At 41.9% G+C, this 18,056-nt stretch overlaps 1 protein-coding gene across 1 annotated transcript in view; it reads left to right on the plus strand.

Moving 5' to 3' along the window:
* Positions 1–18,056, plus strand: part of GRAMD4 (GRAM domain containing 4) — a 156,516-nt gene that overhangs the window by 59,954 nt on the left and 78,506 nt on the right. The window contains exon 3 of the mRNA XM_044994841.1: positions 16,135–16,255. Coding sequence (XP_044850776.1) covers positions 16,135–16,255 — 121 coding nt within the window. The remainder of the gene's footprint in view (positions 1–16,134; positions 16,256–18,056) is intronic.

The following is an 18,056-nucleotide window of genomic DNA, read 5'->3' on the forward strand; positions in this document are numbered from 1 at the left end:
AATCAATTTTAAAAAATAATTTTAATTAAAATATCTTTTAAAAATAAACCTATTTAAAATTAATTTTGAAATGACAACTTATATTGAGGCCTACATTTACTATAATTTATTTGAAAAGTTTAAAAATTATATTCAAGCAGTAAAGGTTTGCTGGCAAAGTTTTAAAGAGAGCCTGACCACTGAACTGGTAGAATTCACTGGCTAAATACCTGGAACCAGAATTTGAAGTGCTACACCAGCCTAGGAGTAATCTCATCTGTAAGTGAAGAGAGACTATTTTCTTAATTTCGTTCAGTTCAGAGAGTTGTTTATTCAAAGTTCAGAAACCAGTTGGTGGTTGAAAAAGAAAAGCTTGTTTCCTTTTCCAGTCATGAATAAAAGTAAGTTGTGAAGTTCAGTTCTTCTAGTTGTAAAATCTTGAAGGTTATAGTGACCAGACATAATAGGATCAATGGACTAACTGCAGATAATCAGTTAACCTTCGCTTAATCAGTTTTAAACGCAAAACATGTTTTGATAAACTTTACTTATGTATCCAGCACTTTTAAATTAATTTTAATTAATGAAAAACAACTTTAAAATGCTGTTCCTGTGCCTTAATTGAATTCCAACTTCCATCCAAATGGAGCTTTGTAATAGAAAATAAAAAATCATCATAATCAAATAAGAAAAAAATGATAATAGAAGTGAAACTCAAGAATCTGAATGTGTTGTAAGCTGCATAATTGCTTAAATGTCTGGATATAGTGTACCATCCTGGTTAGTAATTAGTATCATATTTAGTATGAAAGCTATGTTTAGTTGCAAATGCACATGTTATAATGAAAGTGGATGAGTCATTCTGCAAGGAGATAACAAGATTAGCTAACACACCTGAGCTGGTACTAGTATTAATGGGGAATTTTAACTTCCCTGATATCTGTTGTAAGATTGTTACAGCAAAATATAATATGTCCTGCAAATTCTTAGCATGTGTAGGGGACAAGGGGGTCATTCATTTTGGATCTGGTTTTGACAAACAGGGATGATTAGTTGCAAATAGGGTGACCAGATGTCCTGATTTTATAGGGACAGTCCTGATTTTCGGGTCTTTTTCTTATATAGAGTCCTATTAGCCCCCACCACCTGTCCCGATTTTTCACATTTGCTGTCTGGTCACCCTAGTTAAAAACATGAAGGTGGTTGGGAACTTGGAAGGAAATGATCATGGTCTAATAGAATTCAAGATCCTAAGGAAAGGAGGACATGAGAACAGCAAAACAAGGACACAGGACTTCAGAAATGCAGATTTTAACCAACTGAGAGAAATAGGAAAGGCCCCATTGAAAGATCAGTTAGAAAGAAAAAGCGTCAAAGTGGCTCGCAGTTTTAAAGATGTATAACTAGAGGATCAACATCAAGGTATTCTGATGCAGAGGAAAGATAAGAGCTGCAAGAGGCCAGTGTGGCTGCACTAGGAGCTTTTTAGAGATCTAAAAACCTAAAGGGATACCTACAGGAAATGGAGGGTGATGTCACCACGGAAGTATACATGGGAATAGCATGAGTGTGCAGGGACAAAATCAGGAAAGCTAAGGCAAAGAATGTTAGTGACAACCAGAAGGGGTTCTACAAATATGTCAGACAAAAAAAAAAGATGGTGTGGGTTTGCTGCTCAATGGAGAAGGTGATCTGGCAACAGAAGATGATAGGAAGGCAGAGCTGTTCAATGCCTGTCTTGCCTCAGTCTTCTCACAAAAAGTAACGTGACTGGACGACTAGCGAAGTTATAGACAGTAAAGGGAAGGGATGCAAATCAGGATAAGTAAAGAACACATTAGAGATCTTCTAACCAATTTGAATGAATTCAAGTCAGCAGGGCCTGATGCTATTCACCACTGGTTACTGAAGGAATTAGCTGAAGAAACCTCAGAGCCACTGGCAATAATATTTGCAAACTCATGCATGACAGGAGAGGTCCTGGAAGAGTGGAGAAGGGCTAAGGTATTGCCCATCTGTAAAAGGGGGGAAAAAGGAGGAGCTAGGGAACTATAGACCAATCAGCCTGACTTCAATACGTGGGAAGTTGTTAGAGCAATGTATAAAACATTCAATTTGCAAATACCTGAAGGATGAAGAGGTAATCACTAGCAACCAGCATGAATTTATTAAGAATAAATCATGCCAAACCAGCTTGATTTCCTTCTTTGATAGGGTAACTGGTTTGGTGGATAGGAGGAATGCAGGGGGACATTATATACCTGGACTTTAGCAAGGCTTTTGACACAGTCCCACGTGACATTCTGGTAGGTAATCTGGAGAAATGTTGGCTTGGCGAAACTACGATTAAGTGGATACATAATTGGTTAACCAATAGCAAATAGAGTAACTATTAATTGAATGGTGTCAGATTGGAGAGAGGTCTCAAGTGGGATCCACAGGGATCTGTTCTGGGTCTGGTGTTTAACATCTTCATTAATGACCTTGATGTAGGAATAGAGAGCATACTGATCAAATTTGCAGATGACACAAAGCTGGGGGGTTACCAACACTTAGGAGGATAGAGCTAAAATTCAAAAGGCTCCTGATAAATTGAAGAACTGGGCTATAGACAGCAAAATGAAATTCAGCAAAGACAAATGTAAGGTGCTACACTTACCGAAGAAAAACCAAATGCACAAATACAGAATGGAGGATAACTGGCTTGGTAGCAGCACTGCTGAGAAGGATCTGGGAGTTGTGGTGGATCACAACCTCAACATGAGTCAGCAATGCGATGCTGTTGCAAAAGAAAAAAAAAAAAAGCAAATGCAATTTTGGGTTGCATTAAACAGAGGCATAGTATGCAAGTCATGGGAGGTGATAGCACCACTCTACTCGGGTCTGGCTAGGACTCAGCTGGAGTACTGTGTCCAGTTTTGGTTACCAATGTATAGAAAGGGTGTAGAGAAACTGGAAAAGATCCAAGGACCAACAACAAAGATGATCAGAGAGATGGAATGCAATCCATATGAGCAAAGGCTCAAGGAACTGTGTATATTTAGTTTGCAAAGGAGGCGATTAAGGAGGGACATGAGAGCAGTCTTCAAAACATTACTATTGCTGCTTTTGTTTTGTTTTATTTGGTATACAACATGTTATAGTTGCTAGGGCTTCAGACTGGAAACAGCAGATCTGCCTTTTATTCCTCAGCTCTGCCACTGACTCGCTGTGACCGTGGCCAGTGTTTTGACTTCTGTGCCTTAGCTTTTCCTAGCTGTGAAATAAGATGGTAATGGTTATTCACCTTCGTAAAACAATTTGTGTCCAAAGGATGGAGAAAACATTTTACAGTGCTAAATGCTGTTTAACTGGATTCATTGATATTTGTGTGCAAAGGAACGGTGGGCAATTGGTTTGTTAATTCATATGGTCTCTTGGAAAAAACAAGGCTCTATGCAAAACTGATTAAGAACCTGCATTGAACTGACAAAGTGAGGGCCGCAAATTGATGCTGCTACTTTGTCCTTAACTGGGTACTCTCTTGTACCTGGCATGTCATCTGAAAACACAATGTAGTGCTACTTACAGTGAAAGTCCACCACCTGACTGTATGTTCCAGTCTATGCATCCAATGAAGTGGGCTGTAGCCCACAAAAGCTTATGCTCAAATAAATGTGTTAGTCTCTAAGGTGCCATAAGTACTTCTGTTCTTTTTGCGGATACAGACTAACACGGCTGCTACTCTGAAACCTTTCAGTATTTAATATCTAAACTAGAGTAGTATTAAATTTTGTGTGGCATGCAACAGGGCCCCTGGTTTTAACTTTCTGCTGCTCTTCAAACTCTGGAAATAATTCCAAATGTTTAGTGTTAATTCAGGGAGTTTTACCAATTTACCCACTTTTCCTTTCACTTTTCTCTTTTTTTAACACATTCCAGAGTCCTTTGTTCCAGACACACTGTCCTTCCAGTCAGAAGTATTGGGCAGCACTTGCCTCCCTTTATCACCGAGGCCACTCTTTGGATGGCCAAGTAGTTTACCTTGAAATGACATGTGGTGGTATTTCCCAAGGGCTTGGTGTGCTACCTCCTCACTCCTCTCACATGTTGTTGCCCTAGGAAATAGGAGACCGATTTAAGTACGATGTCAGTATCTAAGAAGATATACATAGAACAAGCCAAGTACATTAGCTTACCATGCAGTTTTGCAAGCCCCACCTGACACTGTCTTCTTATCCTAAACCAGTTAATCAAACTGTGGTTTTCTTCATTCTCTGTGGCTAGGTCATCAAAATTAGCTGCAGACTCAAATGTCCAGATGCTCATTTTTGTACATAGTATTTTGATTGTACTGAACTTTTTGTATTTTTAACTTCTTTAGATTTATTCTTCCTAGAAAGTATATTATATACTGCAGGTATCCTAGACATTGTGCAAAAGTACATGGCAAGAAAAAACACCAGATGCCTGACCTGTGCCATTTACCATAAACCAAACCATCAAGCCAGAAAATTACTGCCAAAATTACCCTCCTTGACCAACAGTGCACAATATCCACCATATTAAGATATAGTTATATGAAATAAGAGGCACTGTTGTCTAATAGCTAAAGTACAGGATTGGGAATGAGGAGGCCTAGGTGCTCTGGTCAGTGAGGACAATGGCCAACGTCTTATACATTTTTTATCTTTTCTTTAAATATGAGGTTAAGATCTCTGCTTTGGATGTTCGATATGAATGAGTAAGAAATGAGACTTTGGAGGAATATAGCCTTGAGTAAAGCTGTTGCATTTTACTCCTGGGGGAATTCTGCCTCACTGCGCTTGTGCAGAATTCATGGACTCCACAGATTTCTTTGCTTCCCCGCAGAAAAATGACTCCTGATGGGGAAGCAAATGGAAGCCGCAAGAGTGGTCATGTGCCCCATCCCTGGCAGTGCAGGCAGGTTGGTTTGGGCACCCAGAGCAGATGGTAGAGACATAACTGTCGGGGCTGGGCAATCGTGTGTGGGAAAGAGAGAGACTCTGTCCCTCTTGCTCACTATTGTGGCATACTCGGTGTGGAGGGGTCGGGCTTTGGGGTGTTTCTGAAGAGGTAGGTGTGGGGCAGGCTCTGTTCCCTCAGGCAGAGCAGAATGTAGCAGCCTGCCTGCTTAGTGAATTGTTGTCATTGTTCTTAGTGAATTCCTCCAGGACTATAAAACAGGTGTAAAAAATGTTAAGGCTTCTTTATGTTGCCAAAGTGATGTAAAGGAGCCTTATTGTAAAGGACAGTATGGCCTTATAAGTACTTAAGCGCATCATCAAAGATCTACAACCTATCCTTAAAGATGATCCCTCACTCTCACAGATCCTGGGAGACAGGCCAGTCCTCGCTTATAGACAGCCTCCCAACCTGAAGCAAATACTCACCAGCAACCGCACACCATACAACATAAACACTAACCCAGGAACCTATCCTTGCAACAAAGCCCGATGCCAGCTCTGTCCACATATCTATTCAAGTGACACCATCATAGGACCTAATCACATCAGCCACACTATCAGGGGCTCGTTCACCTGCACATCTACCAATGTGATATATGCCATCATGTACCAGAAATGCCCCTCTGCAATGTACATTGGCCAAACCGGACAGTCTCTACGCAAAAGAATAAATGGACACAAATCTGACATCAGGAATCATAACATTCAAAAACCAGTGGGAGAACACTTCAGCCTCTCTAACCACTCAGTGACAGACTTGAAGGTGGCAATTTTGCAACAAAAAAACTTCAAAAACAGACTCCAAAGAGAGACTGCTGAACTCGAATTAATATGCAAATTAGATACAATTAACTCAGGCTTAAACAGACTGGGAATGGTTGGGTCATTACACTAATTGAATCTATTTCCTATGTTAAGTTCTCCTTACACCTTCTATGGGTCATCGTAATTATCACTTCAAACCTGCTGATAGCTCATCTCAATTGATTAGACTCTTCCTGTTGGTATGCATACTTCCACCTTTTCATGTTCTCTGTATGTATAAATATCTCCTGTCTGTGTGTCGAAGAAGTGAGCTGTAGCTCATGAAAGCTCATGCTGAAATAAATTTGTTAGTCTCTAAGGTGCCACAAGTACTCCTGTTCTTTTTATGGTGCTTTAGTGATTAGAACTATTCTAAATGTTTGGACTGAAAAAGTTTCCTATCAAAATGTGCTCCATGAACGGTTTGCTACTGACCTTTTGGGAGATGATCAGTAGCCAGTATAAATTGTGAGTTTGATTTCCCCAGCCTTTGCTTGCTCTTCAGTTGCCTGTGATGCAACACTGAGCATATGGCTGCATATATTTGTTGACTAATAACTAGAAGTTAAAGGGTCAACATGAGCTACATTACTATTAGACAAAGGGGGTTTGGTGATTTCTTCCAATGTTCCCCATTCGCATTCTCCATCCATTGAATTGTAGTTTAAATAAATTACCGAAATAATTGAAACCAGCTTGATTATATTGTACAGATTATAATATGCAAAATTTTGCAGAATTTTAAAATACTGGTCATGGAATTTTTAATTTTTTTGTGTGCAGAATTCTCCCAGGAGTAGCCCTTAAACTAGTCTATTGCTTTTAATGTAATGCATTGTCAACTACCATGCTCATGACTTTGTGACTGAGTGGTGTCAGTAGCCTTAGTATTAAACAAGCAGAAGATGCATCGTTTCTAGTCTAAGGAGTTTGCAATTTGAATTTGAATGCAGACTGAAGCTGAGATGATGCTTATTGTGAAATGTTTTTATACATACTACCCTTTAAATCCCGAGTTGGCAGGTTACTGCTTCAAACCACAGAACGTTGATGGTGATTTGAGGCATGTATGACACCATCTTCCTCCTCTTACCCCCTTCCATTGCTGAGCCTTCCCTCTCTTGGCTCTTGTGATGTTGTCATTTCACTAGTTGTCATAAAGTCTTAGACCTTGTCTTCACTACAAAATTTAATTATGTTCGAATGTTTAGCTAGCCCTAATTTTGTCCAGGCTAGAGAGGAACCGAACTGTTAATATGAGAAAATAGCAGAAAACTATTCTGTGTGGGAATCTCTTTCCAGGCTTTCTCTACATATCACAAAGATGCAAGAAAGGGCATAAACCTGATTTCTGCCTGCCTCCCTCCTCCACTTCCTTTTTAAAGGGAGCAGTTTTCTTGCATTTGGCCACACTGGCAAACCTTGCTAACTCCTTTGTATCCTGAATTACTGGTAGCTTTGCTCCCCCCTTCCTGGTCACTCCCAGGCATTCAGGGATGTATTACATATTTGATATAATCCAATTTTGAGATGTAATACTTTTTAAACTAAGAAAAAATAATCCCGATGATGGCTTCCAGAATCACGTGGAATTGACTTTGGTGGGGAGATTGTATAGTGGGGACTGGGTTGTAGCTCTTTGAAAGCAGTGTCCTTAGAGATTTCCTGATATGGTTCTGCTGGCCAGTGAGTATTTCTGCTTGGTATGACATCCTATTCTGTGACATTTTGCAGTTTGATGTGTGGCATGCTGTGGCACAGTTCCTTAAACAGCCCTGTATTATCTCTTTTACACTGGGAGTTGAGGATCTGTCACTTGTAAGTGCTTGATGCCAACTGCATAATTTATAGCTAATGCTCAAGGGTATGGCTTTTTCACACCCCTGAGCACTGTAGCTATGTTGACCTAAATCTTAAGTGTAGAGTAGGTCTGAGTTTCTTAAAATGCCTTACAAATAATAACAAATGAAGTTTTGTAATAGCTTTGTAAATGTACTAGATGATCCATATTTACAGATGAGGAAACTCAGATACTGGGATACTAATTACTTGCTCACATTCACCTACAGGGTTAGCCAATTGGCTAGGTTTCAACAATGGTTTTAAACAGGGTGGATTGATTTTTTTAAATCAGTGATTTAAATCACCAATCTTAATCATGATTTAAATCAGCAAGCAGGGAACCTTGATTTGTAAATCTCAGACTTTAATAATTTTCCTAAAGATAGGTTGATTCTCATTAGTTAATAATTCAAATGTGTTGCTTTGCAACTAAATATAGTCTTTACTCTAAATTTGGGGCTTCTTTTTGCTAGCCAGGAGGATACTATGATACTATCAACACACATCTATGTAATTGCTTAAATAACTCAACTTACATTTATTGAGATTTTTAATTTTTACATTTTTATTAGAAAATGGTGAATGATTCATTTCTTATTTACTAGATTAATATCTTGAGACTTGTGTCAAGCTCTACTAGGATGGAAATTCAAATTCAGTTAATGATCAAAAACAGTTTATTTTTCTAATTAAATAAAGCTACCTTTAAAGTTGCTGGATACATAAGGGAAATCATTTTTTTGGCATTAAAAACTGATTTACTAAACAAAGGAAGTATTATCTGTAGTTTAATGTATTGAAGTGCTTGTTTCTGGTAATCATGTCCTTCTGCAGTTTAGAACTAAGTATCAGAGGGGTAGCCGTGTTAGTCTGGTTCTGTAGAAGCAGCAAAGAATCCTGTGGCACCTTATAGACTAACAGACGTTTTGCAGCATGAGCTTTCGTGGGTGAATACCCACTTCTTCGGACGTCTGTTAGTCTATAAGGTGCCACAGGATTGTTAGTTTAGAACTAGTAGATCTGATCCTCTACACTTAGTTTGTATTCATAAATTGGAAGAGGAAAACAACCTTGCCTGCTTCTTAAACTTCCAGGTGAGATTTCTTAATTTTTGAATGAAGTAGTCATCAAACTGAACTAGTTGAATAAACTGAAATGAAGAAAATAGTTTTTTCTGAACCTGCAAAAGAGGCTACTGCTATCAAAAGTTGGGTTAGCGCATCAGCAAACTGTGGTTCCAAGTTGCTTAGTCAGTGACTTCCACCAGTTCAGTGGTTTAACTTTTTTTAAAACTTGGCAAAAAATGTTTAAATGAAGTACAAAAAATATTAAATTATTTTAAGGCCTAAATTTATTATAATCTTAACATAAGTTATCAATTTCAAATTTAATTTTAGTTTTTTTTTTAAAGTAACCTTTGTTTAATTGAAGTAAAAAAATCTGATTTTTTTTAATCAGTTTTTATCAATCCTGGTTTGAAGCCTTGTAAGAATGGAATCTGTTATATTACAGTTCATTAGTGTGAGATTCAAGTTCTGCATCTTTATAACTCCATTTAAGAAAACATGTACATTTAATAAAATAGTACTGTGATGGTTCTTGAGGTACCCAGGACTGAGAGTCAGGTTTCATGAAAAACCATAGAATATCAGGGTTGGGAGGGACCTCAGAATGTAATATAGTCCAACCCCCTGCTCAAAGCAGGACCAATCCCCAGACTAATTTTTGCCCCAGATTCCTAAATGGCCCCTTCAAGGATTGAACTCTCAAGCCAGTGCTCAAACCACTGAGTTATTCCTCCTCCCAAAAACACCTGCTCAACAAGATATTTCTTCAGTGAATGGATGCACAGAGGGTCTTTCTCTGCTCGCACATACTGAATCAGTCTTTTGTTTCTGTTCACTAAGGGCTTGTCTACATTACCCGCTGGATCGATGGGCAGCAATTGATGCAGTGGGGGTCGATTTATCACGTCTAGTCTATACGAGATAAATCGACTGCCGAGTGCTCTCCCGTCAACTCGGGTACTCCACCAGGGATATTGACACCAATCAATCACAAAGGGTATGTCTACACTACGGAATTATTCCGATTTTACAGAAACCAGTTTTTTAAAACAGATTGTATAAAGTCGAGTGCACATGGCCACACTAAGCACATTAATTCGCCAGTGTGCGTCCATGTACCGAGGCTAGTGTTGGTTTCCTGAGCGTAGCACTGTGGGTAGCTATCCCATAGTTCCCGCAGTCTCCCCCGCCCATTGGAATGCTGGGTTGAGATCCCAGTGCCTGATGGGGCAAAAAACATTGCCGCTGGTGCTTCTGGGTACAGCCTCACCCTTCCCTCCGTGAAAGCAGCAGCAGCCAACTGTTTTGCGCCTTTTTTCCTGGGTGAACTGTACAGGCGCCATTCCACGGCAAGCATGGACCCTGCTGAGCTCAAGACAGCAATCATGGACGTTTTAAACACCTCGCGCATTCTCGTGCAGTCAATGCTGAACCAGGAGCTGCAAAGCCAGGCGAAGAAGCGGCGGCTACAGCAGAGCAGCGATGAGAGTGATGAGGACCTGGACACAGAATTCTGTCAAACTGCGGGCCCCTGCGCTTTGGAGATCCTGCTGGTAATGGGGCAGGTTCTAGCCATTGAACGCCAATTTTGGGCCCGGGAAACAAGCACAGACTGGTGGGACCGCATAGTGTTGCAGGTGTGGGACGATTTGCAGTGGCTGCGAAACTTTCGCATGAGGAAGGGCACTTTCATGGAACTTTGTGACTTGCTTTCCCCTGCCCTGAAGCGTCAGAATACCAAGATGAGAGCAGCCCTCACAGTTGAGAAGCGAGTGGCAATAGCCCTCTGGAAGCTTGCAACGCCAGACAGCTACCGATCAGTCGGGAATCAATTTGGAGTGGGCAAATCTACTGTGGGGGCTGCTGTGATGCAAGTAGCCAAAGCAATCACTAAGCTGCTGCTACGAAAGGTTGTGACTCTGGGAAATGTGCAGGTCATAGTGGATGGCTTTGCTGCAATGGGATTCCCTAACTGTGGGGGGGCGATAGATGGAACCCATATCCTTATCTTGGCACTGGAGCACCAGGGCACCCACTACATAAACCGCAAGGGGTACTTTTCCATGGTGCTGCAAGCACTGGTGGATCACAGGGGACATTTCACCAACATCCACGTGGGATGGCCGGGAAGGGTTCATGACGCTTGCGTCTTCAGGAACACTACTCTGTTTAAACGGCTGCAGCAAGGGAATTACTTCCCAGACCAGAAAATAACAGTTGGGGATGTTGAAATGCATATCGTTATCCTGGGGGACACAGCCTACCTCTTGATGCCATGGCTCATGAAGCCATACACAGGCAGCCTGGACAGTAGTCAGGAGCTGTTCAACTACAGGCTGAGCAAGTGCAGAATGGTGGTAGAATGTGCATTTGGCCATTTAAAGGCGCGCTGGCGCACATTACTGACTCGCTCAGACCTCAGCCAAACCAATATCCCCATTGTTATTGCTGCTTGCTGTGTGCTCCACAATCTCTGTGAGAGTAAGGGGGAGACCTTTATGGCGGGGTGGGAGGCTGAGGCAAATCACCTGGCCGCTGATTACGCACAGCCAGACACCAGGGCGATTAGAAGAGCACACCAGGAAGCGGGGCAAATTAGAGAAGCTTTGAAAACCAGTTTCATCACTGGCCAGGGTACAGTGTAACTGTTTGTTTCTTCTTGATGAAACCCATCCCCCTTGATTGACTCATTCCCTGTAAGCCACCCCTCCACCCCCCCTTCGATCACAGCTTGCTTTCTAAGGAAATAAAGTCACTCTTGTTTAAAAATCATGTATTCTTTATTACTTAATTATAAAAAGAGGGAGAGAACTGACAAGGTAGCCCAGGTGGGGTTTGGGAGGAGAATAGTAGGGAAGGAAAAGGCCACTAAAAAAATTTCATAATAATGAGAGGCTTTTGGTTGGGCTGTCCACTGGGGTGGAGTGGGCGGGTGCAAGGAGCCTACCCCCATGAGTTCTTACTCGTCTGGCGGGTGAGGAGGCTAAGGAACATGATGAGGGGGGAGGGTGGTTATACAGGGACTGCAGCAGCACTCTGTGATCCTGCTGCCGTTCCTGAAGCTCCACCATACACCGGAGCATGTCAGTTTGATCACGCAGCAGCCCTAGAGTTGCATCCTGCCACCGCTGATCTTCCTGCCCCCACCTCTCATCTTGAGCATCCCTCCTGTCCTCACGTTCGTCCCTCCTGTCCTCACGTTCGTCCCTCATGGTCACTGGCATCTTTCCTGTACTTTGCTACCACGTCCTTCCATTCATTCAGATGAGCTCTTTCATTGCGGGTCACTTCCATGATTTCTGAAAACATTTCTTCTCGCGTCTTTTTTTTTCCGCCGCCTTATCTGAGATAGCCTTCGGGACGGAGTAGAGAGGCTTAAAATTTGCAGCTCTATGAGGGAGGGGAAAAAAAGGGAGAGAAGTATTTAAAAAGATACATTTTAGAGAACAATGGTCATACTCTTTCACGGTGAACAACACTATTCACCTTACATAGCACAATGTTTTCACTACAAGGTTGCATTTTGCATCTTAATATTGAGTGCCTGCGGCTTTGGTGTTACAGATCCCAGACGCAGGTCTGGGCAGCAGAATTCGGCTTGCATGCGGCCATGGTAAGCCATTGTCTTTTGTCTTCTGCAGCCTTCATCTATCCAGCGCCCTCCTTTCCCAAATAGCAAGCAAAGCCCGTTGAGTGCTGCTTCTTTCCTATTAACGTGCAGCAGCAGAAACCACCCCGTGGCTGGTATCATGGAAGATCACTGCTAAACACCCCCTTCTCCCCCCCGCCCCCGCAACTGCGTGGCTGGTAGCAGGAAAGATCCCTGCTAGCCAAACGCGGAAAAGCTCAGCGCCAATCGCCCCCCCCCTCCTTCCCCCCGCTTGGCTACCTGCAGGGAAGGATTTCTTTTAAGCCACAGGCAAACAGCCCAGTAGGAATGGCCATCTCTGTCCCCTTACTTAAATTCCTGAACTTCAACCAGGTTATCATGAACCATATCACTCTCCTGAGGATAACACAGCGAGATAAAGAATGGATGTTGCTTGAATGCCAGCAAACACCGGGACCATACGCAGCTAGGCTTTGTCATGCAATGATACCAGATTACTTGCTTATATGCATGGCGTGGTCAAGTGTCCTACCATGGAGGACGGAATAAAGCAGCGCTGCCCAGAAACCTTCTGCAAAGGCTTTTGGAGTACCTCCAGGAGAGCTTCATGGAGATGTCCCTGAAGGATTTCTGCTCCATCCCCAGACATGTTAACAGACTTTTCCAGTAACTGTACTGGCCGCGAATGCATCCCAAGTCCTCAGGGCAAATTAATCATTAAAAACCGCTTGCTTTTAAACCATGTTTTATATTTACAAGGTACACTCACCAGAGGTCCCTTCCATGGCTTCATTGTTTGGGATAGTGGCTTGGGAGGGCTGGGAGGGTAATTCCATCAGGGTGAGAAAAAGCTCCTGGCTGTTGGGGAGAACGGAGTGCTGTGTGCTCTCTACAAGCTCGTCCTCCTCTTCTTCCTCATCTTCCCCGTCCGCAGAATCCTCAGCCATGGCTGCGATTACCACCCCTACCTCGGAATCCACAGACGGGTGGGGTAGTGGTGGCGGACCCCCTTAGAATTGCATGCAGCTCAGCATAGAAGCGGCATGTTTCCTGCCCTGCCCCGGACTTTCCGTTTGCTTTTTTGGTTTTCTGGTAGGCTTGTCTGAGCTCCTTAACTTTCACACGGCACTGTACTGAGTCCCTGGTGTGGCCTCTCTGCATCATGGCCTTGGAAATTTTTTCAAATGTTTTTTCATTTCGTCTTTTGGAACGGAGTTCTGTTAACACAGAATCCTCTCCCCATACAGCGGTCAGATCCAGTACCTCCCGTGCAGTCCATGCTGGAGCTCTTTTTCGATTCTCAGAAGACTGCATTGTCACCTGTGCTGGTGAGCTCTCCACGCTGGCCAAACAGGAAATGAAATTCAAAAGTTCGCGGGGCTTTTCCTGTCTACCTGGCCAGTGCATCCGAGTTCAGATGGCTTTCCAGAGCGGTCACAATGGTGCACTGTGGGATAGCTCCCGGAGGCCAATGCCGTTGAATTGCAGCCACACTAACCCTAATCTGACATGGCAATACCGATTTGAGCGCTACTCCCCTCGTCGGGGAGGAGTTCAGAAATCGGTTTTAAGAGCCCTTTATATCGATATAAAGGGCTTCGTTGTGTGGATGGGTGCAGCGTAAAATCGATTTAACTCAGCTAAATTTGGTATAAACGCGTAGTGTAGACCAGGCCAAAGTCTGTTATAATGTTTCTTGTTACCTTCAAATGGCTTTGATTGTTTACAGTTGGTTTTCCATTGAGTGTTCGGGGATGGGGCAAGGGTAGGCAACTGAACCATATATTACAAAATTTGCCAGCCAGGGACGGATAACAACTCCCTCCTGCTTGAAAGGTTCATCACCAAGACACATTCCCTGGATCGCTCACCCAGTACCATAAGGGTATAATTTTCAACATAGTTACATTATTCCTTAAATATTATCCATATACACATCTTGTAACTTATCAATACCCATAATCATTACAAGCTTTCAGTAGAGACCTTATAAGCGACTCTTTTTGGATAAATACCATGAAATAGTGTATTAGGTGTAGTGAGTTTCAGGTCTGATATAGGACTTGATCATAGAGAACAGTGAACCCTTTTGCCTGTGGGCACCAATGGGCCTCTGTGTTACAGGTACATTGACAGGGTACTTAAAAAGTGTAAATAATTCCTAACAGTGCAAATGTATATGCTGTGTATGTTATGAATAAATCGCTGATCTGCTTTTAAAACCTCTGGATGGGATACAAAAGAACATTTTAAAACATGCATCCGATGAAGTGGGTATTCATCCACAAAAGCTCATGCTCCAATACGTCTGTTAGTCTATAAGGTGGCACAGGACTCTTTGCTAATTTTAAAACTAAATATTTATAATTCGTTTTTAAACATTTAATTTAGTTTAAAATTTAAAACAGTTCTATTAACTTGCTGAATTATTAACTATATTTAGATCATATTATACTAATTTGGTTACTGGATTTTATTTTTGTATAAAATGTTTCATTTCTTTTAAAAGTACTCATGTTCTCACTTGAGTTCTCAATGTGTACAGGTGACTCAATCGTGGGCTAAGAATAAAAATTCACCTTTGCTTTACTTATAAAATGAATACTATAAAAGCTTGCATCTGGCAAGCATTTAATACCAGGAGTAGCTCCAAGAGCTTACACCCAAAATCAATCTATAGGGTTTGTACATTGCTAGTTGTGATTGCACGTGATGATTTAATTAACCATCTTGCAAAACAGAAATCTGTCTTCCTTGTAATTTAACAGAGCATTTCCAGAAACGTAGCATCCTCACCTGCCTCTTACTATGAAAGTACATCTGTCCCTTTGTTGTTTCATGTTGTGCAAGCTGCTGCTGCTGCTTGCTAGAAGCCATGCATTCTTCTTTGATTTTAACATTCTGCAGTATTTCCAGTGCTTAGTTTATGTAGCCGCTGCTGGTAAAGATGATGATGATAAATCACCTCTAAAAGATGCAAGAGCCTAGAGTTTTTGTCCTGCAGCATCGTCTTTTGGACACTACCCACATTCCTGTAAAAATGCCACAAAATAGCCCTGCTGGTTTTTTGTTGCCTTTCTTGCATCAGGATTGTAGATTTTCTTTCTTCAGGATTGTCTTGACGCTAAGGTATTCGCATATATGCGAGAGATGATTTGTACAGAATGGCAGTCAGTGCTTAGAAAATCTATTTTTGTTAAGGCTTGTCTGTGTGCTATGGGGGGTTACAGCAGTATAGCTATGGAACTGCAGCTCTGCCTTGGTGGCCCCATAGTGTAGACATACACTACTGCAACGGAAGTAACTCCTCCTATAATAGCTGCACCTCCCTGAGCAACAGAGTAGCTAGGTCAGCAGAAGAACGCTTTCATCAACCTTACTGCGTCTGCACTGGGTATTGAGATCGGCATAGCTGTGGCACTCAGGAATGTGGATTTTTCACAGCCCCGAGACCAGGACATAGATTGTTGCTTGTGTGCATATCGGATTTTGTTTTAATTGGCCATGTGTCAAATTAAAGGGAAAGGGGTGTTATTTGAAATGCACCTTCAGCCAGCAGGAGAGAAGTGAAATGATCGTCATGTTGCAGCAAATCTAGAATCTTTCTAGGCAAGCGCACTGAGCAAACCTGTCTGAGGGAGATGCTGTATGTTTGATCAGCTGTTATTGATTCATTATAGTAATTCTAATGCTGAATAAGAGCATTGCTGAGTTGTTGGCTTCAAATGCTTACACATTTTTTCACACAGCTCTTTGTTTACTGTTTTTGAGGTAAATTGAAGTATTTAAATGACACTTCAGGGAGAAGCTTCTTTCTGAGTTGTCAATGTATTTATTATTTGTTTTCCCCTCTCCTTTTTCATAGGCTGGTCCAGGGACCATCAACATGGCATCAGGAGTCCAGGATTTTAACAGAACAGAGTCTGATAGATTAAATGAGATCAAAGGTCACCTGGAAATCGCCTTACTGGAAAAACACTTTTTACGTAAGTAATAAAGAATGCTCTTGAATAAGGAATGTCCAAGCTTATTGAAATATGGCTTGGTGTGCATGGAGAGTAGGAAAATATGGAAAACCTGTTTGGCAGTGGCTGAGGTTTTTTTATGTATGCCGTCTTTGGGTTTGATGCAAGATGTGTACCACATATGAGGTGATCTGAAGAAAAGTGATAAGGTTTTTTTTGTTTGTTTTTTAAAGCCTCATCAGAATAATTGAGTGGTGGTAGGTTTTTGAAAAAATCTATTTATAAATTTGTAGGAAAAGGGAAAAACAAGTGTTTCTTTCAAATATTTTATTTACTATGTGCAGCTGGTGAATGTTTCATATATATTGACATCTGAGGGTACATCTAAAATAACTATGTGCTAGTTTTTCCCCCTTATTTAGTTGCTTAATTACAAGAAGGGGGAAAGAAGATATTTTTTTTTAAGGGAAAAAAGTCAAATTAAGCATTTCCTTAGCAAGTGCCCTGCTTTGCCAGAAACGTCTTTCCTCTTTTAATTATATGGAAACTGTTACCAAATGTAAAATATTGGTGGTCTATAAAATAGCAACTAAGTGAAATATAGGCATAAAAGAATTCCCATTCATATCCAGAAGTTATGGTATTGTGGAATAGGAAAGCTGTAGGAATCTGACTGCACTTCTACGTTAGTAACATTGGAGTTCAAATTTGCCAGGAAGTTACATTAAGGCAAACTTTAAGGATAGGAGTGAAGGGCAAACAATTCTCTTTTTAGCTGATATTAAGAAAATCTCTTCTGACTGATCATAACATTTAGTGCTGATGTATTGTTAAAGTTGGTGTTCTCGCTCAATTGCTTCCCTACAAGAGGCAATTTTAATGTACTTTTTTAAAACTTCAAAATATTACGTTTCGAAGAAAAATTCACAAAAGCCTGTGACCTGTCCCTGACTTTTTTTAAATAAAAATATCCATGATAAAATGGGAAGAGACTGCCCAGACACCCCGCAGCTGCCAGCTCTGGGGCCCCCACTACCCATGGGGACTCAGCTCCAGGTCCCCCTGCCCCCTCCCCAGCGGCACAGGGGAGCTTGCAGGGGTCCACCTGCCCCCAACCCCGCAGTGATGGCTGGGGAGCTGCGGGGGGTCCCCCTGTCCCTCATGGTGGCGAACAGGGAGCTGTGGGGTAACCCCTTGCCTGCGGCGGCTGGGGAGCTTGGGGGATCACTGCCTCAGGCAGTGGGACTACACTACAGCTCCCTGCCACTGTGGGAGGTGGTGGGACCCCGCAGCTCCCAGCTGCTGGGGCTGAAGTCACAGAGGTCTTTGGAAGTCATTGATTCTGTAACCTCTGTGACAAAATCATAGCCTTATTCATGACATCCAGGTAGATCAGTTTGCCCCTACCCTTGTAAGAAACCCCTTGTCATATTGCCAAAGCAGCAGCCTTGCTTATGCTGCAGTGACAGAATCTTGTCCTGACTGAGGTTGAGTAGCAGCCAATTATGGATACAAAAGGGGACAGGATAGTAAACCGTAGTGGTGGTGAAGAAATCACCAAAATCTTGAAATACATTTCTGGCCTGATTAGAATAATCTGGCTGCTGGTCTACTGTACCAGACCAGAATTTATTTTTCTGATATGATTCCTTTCTCCTTTCCATTCCCTGCCCCACTTGCTTATGCTCTCTAGAGTAAACAAATGCCAAGTGTTTTTTTTCCCTAGATTATGATATCAGCCCAGATAATGGTGAGCATCCCATGGTACTAGCAGTGTTTGGTTGCCTCCAGGGGGAGATACATGCTGAATAGAAGAACATGA

This window comes from Mauremys mutica, chromosome 1 (assembly GCF_020497125.1).
Source record: "Mauremys mutica isolate MM-2020 ecotype Southern chromosome 1, ASM2049712v1, whole genome shotgun sequence".
In the NCBI taxonomy this organism is placed as follows: Eukaryota; Metazoa; Chordata; order Testudines; family Geoemydidae; genus Mauremys; species Mauremys mutica.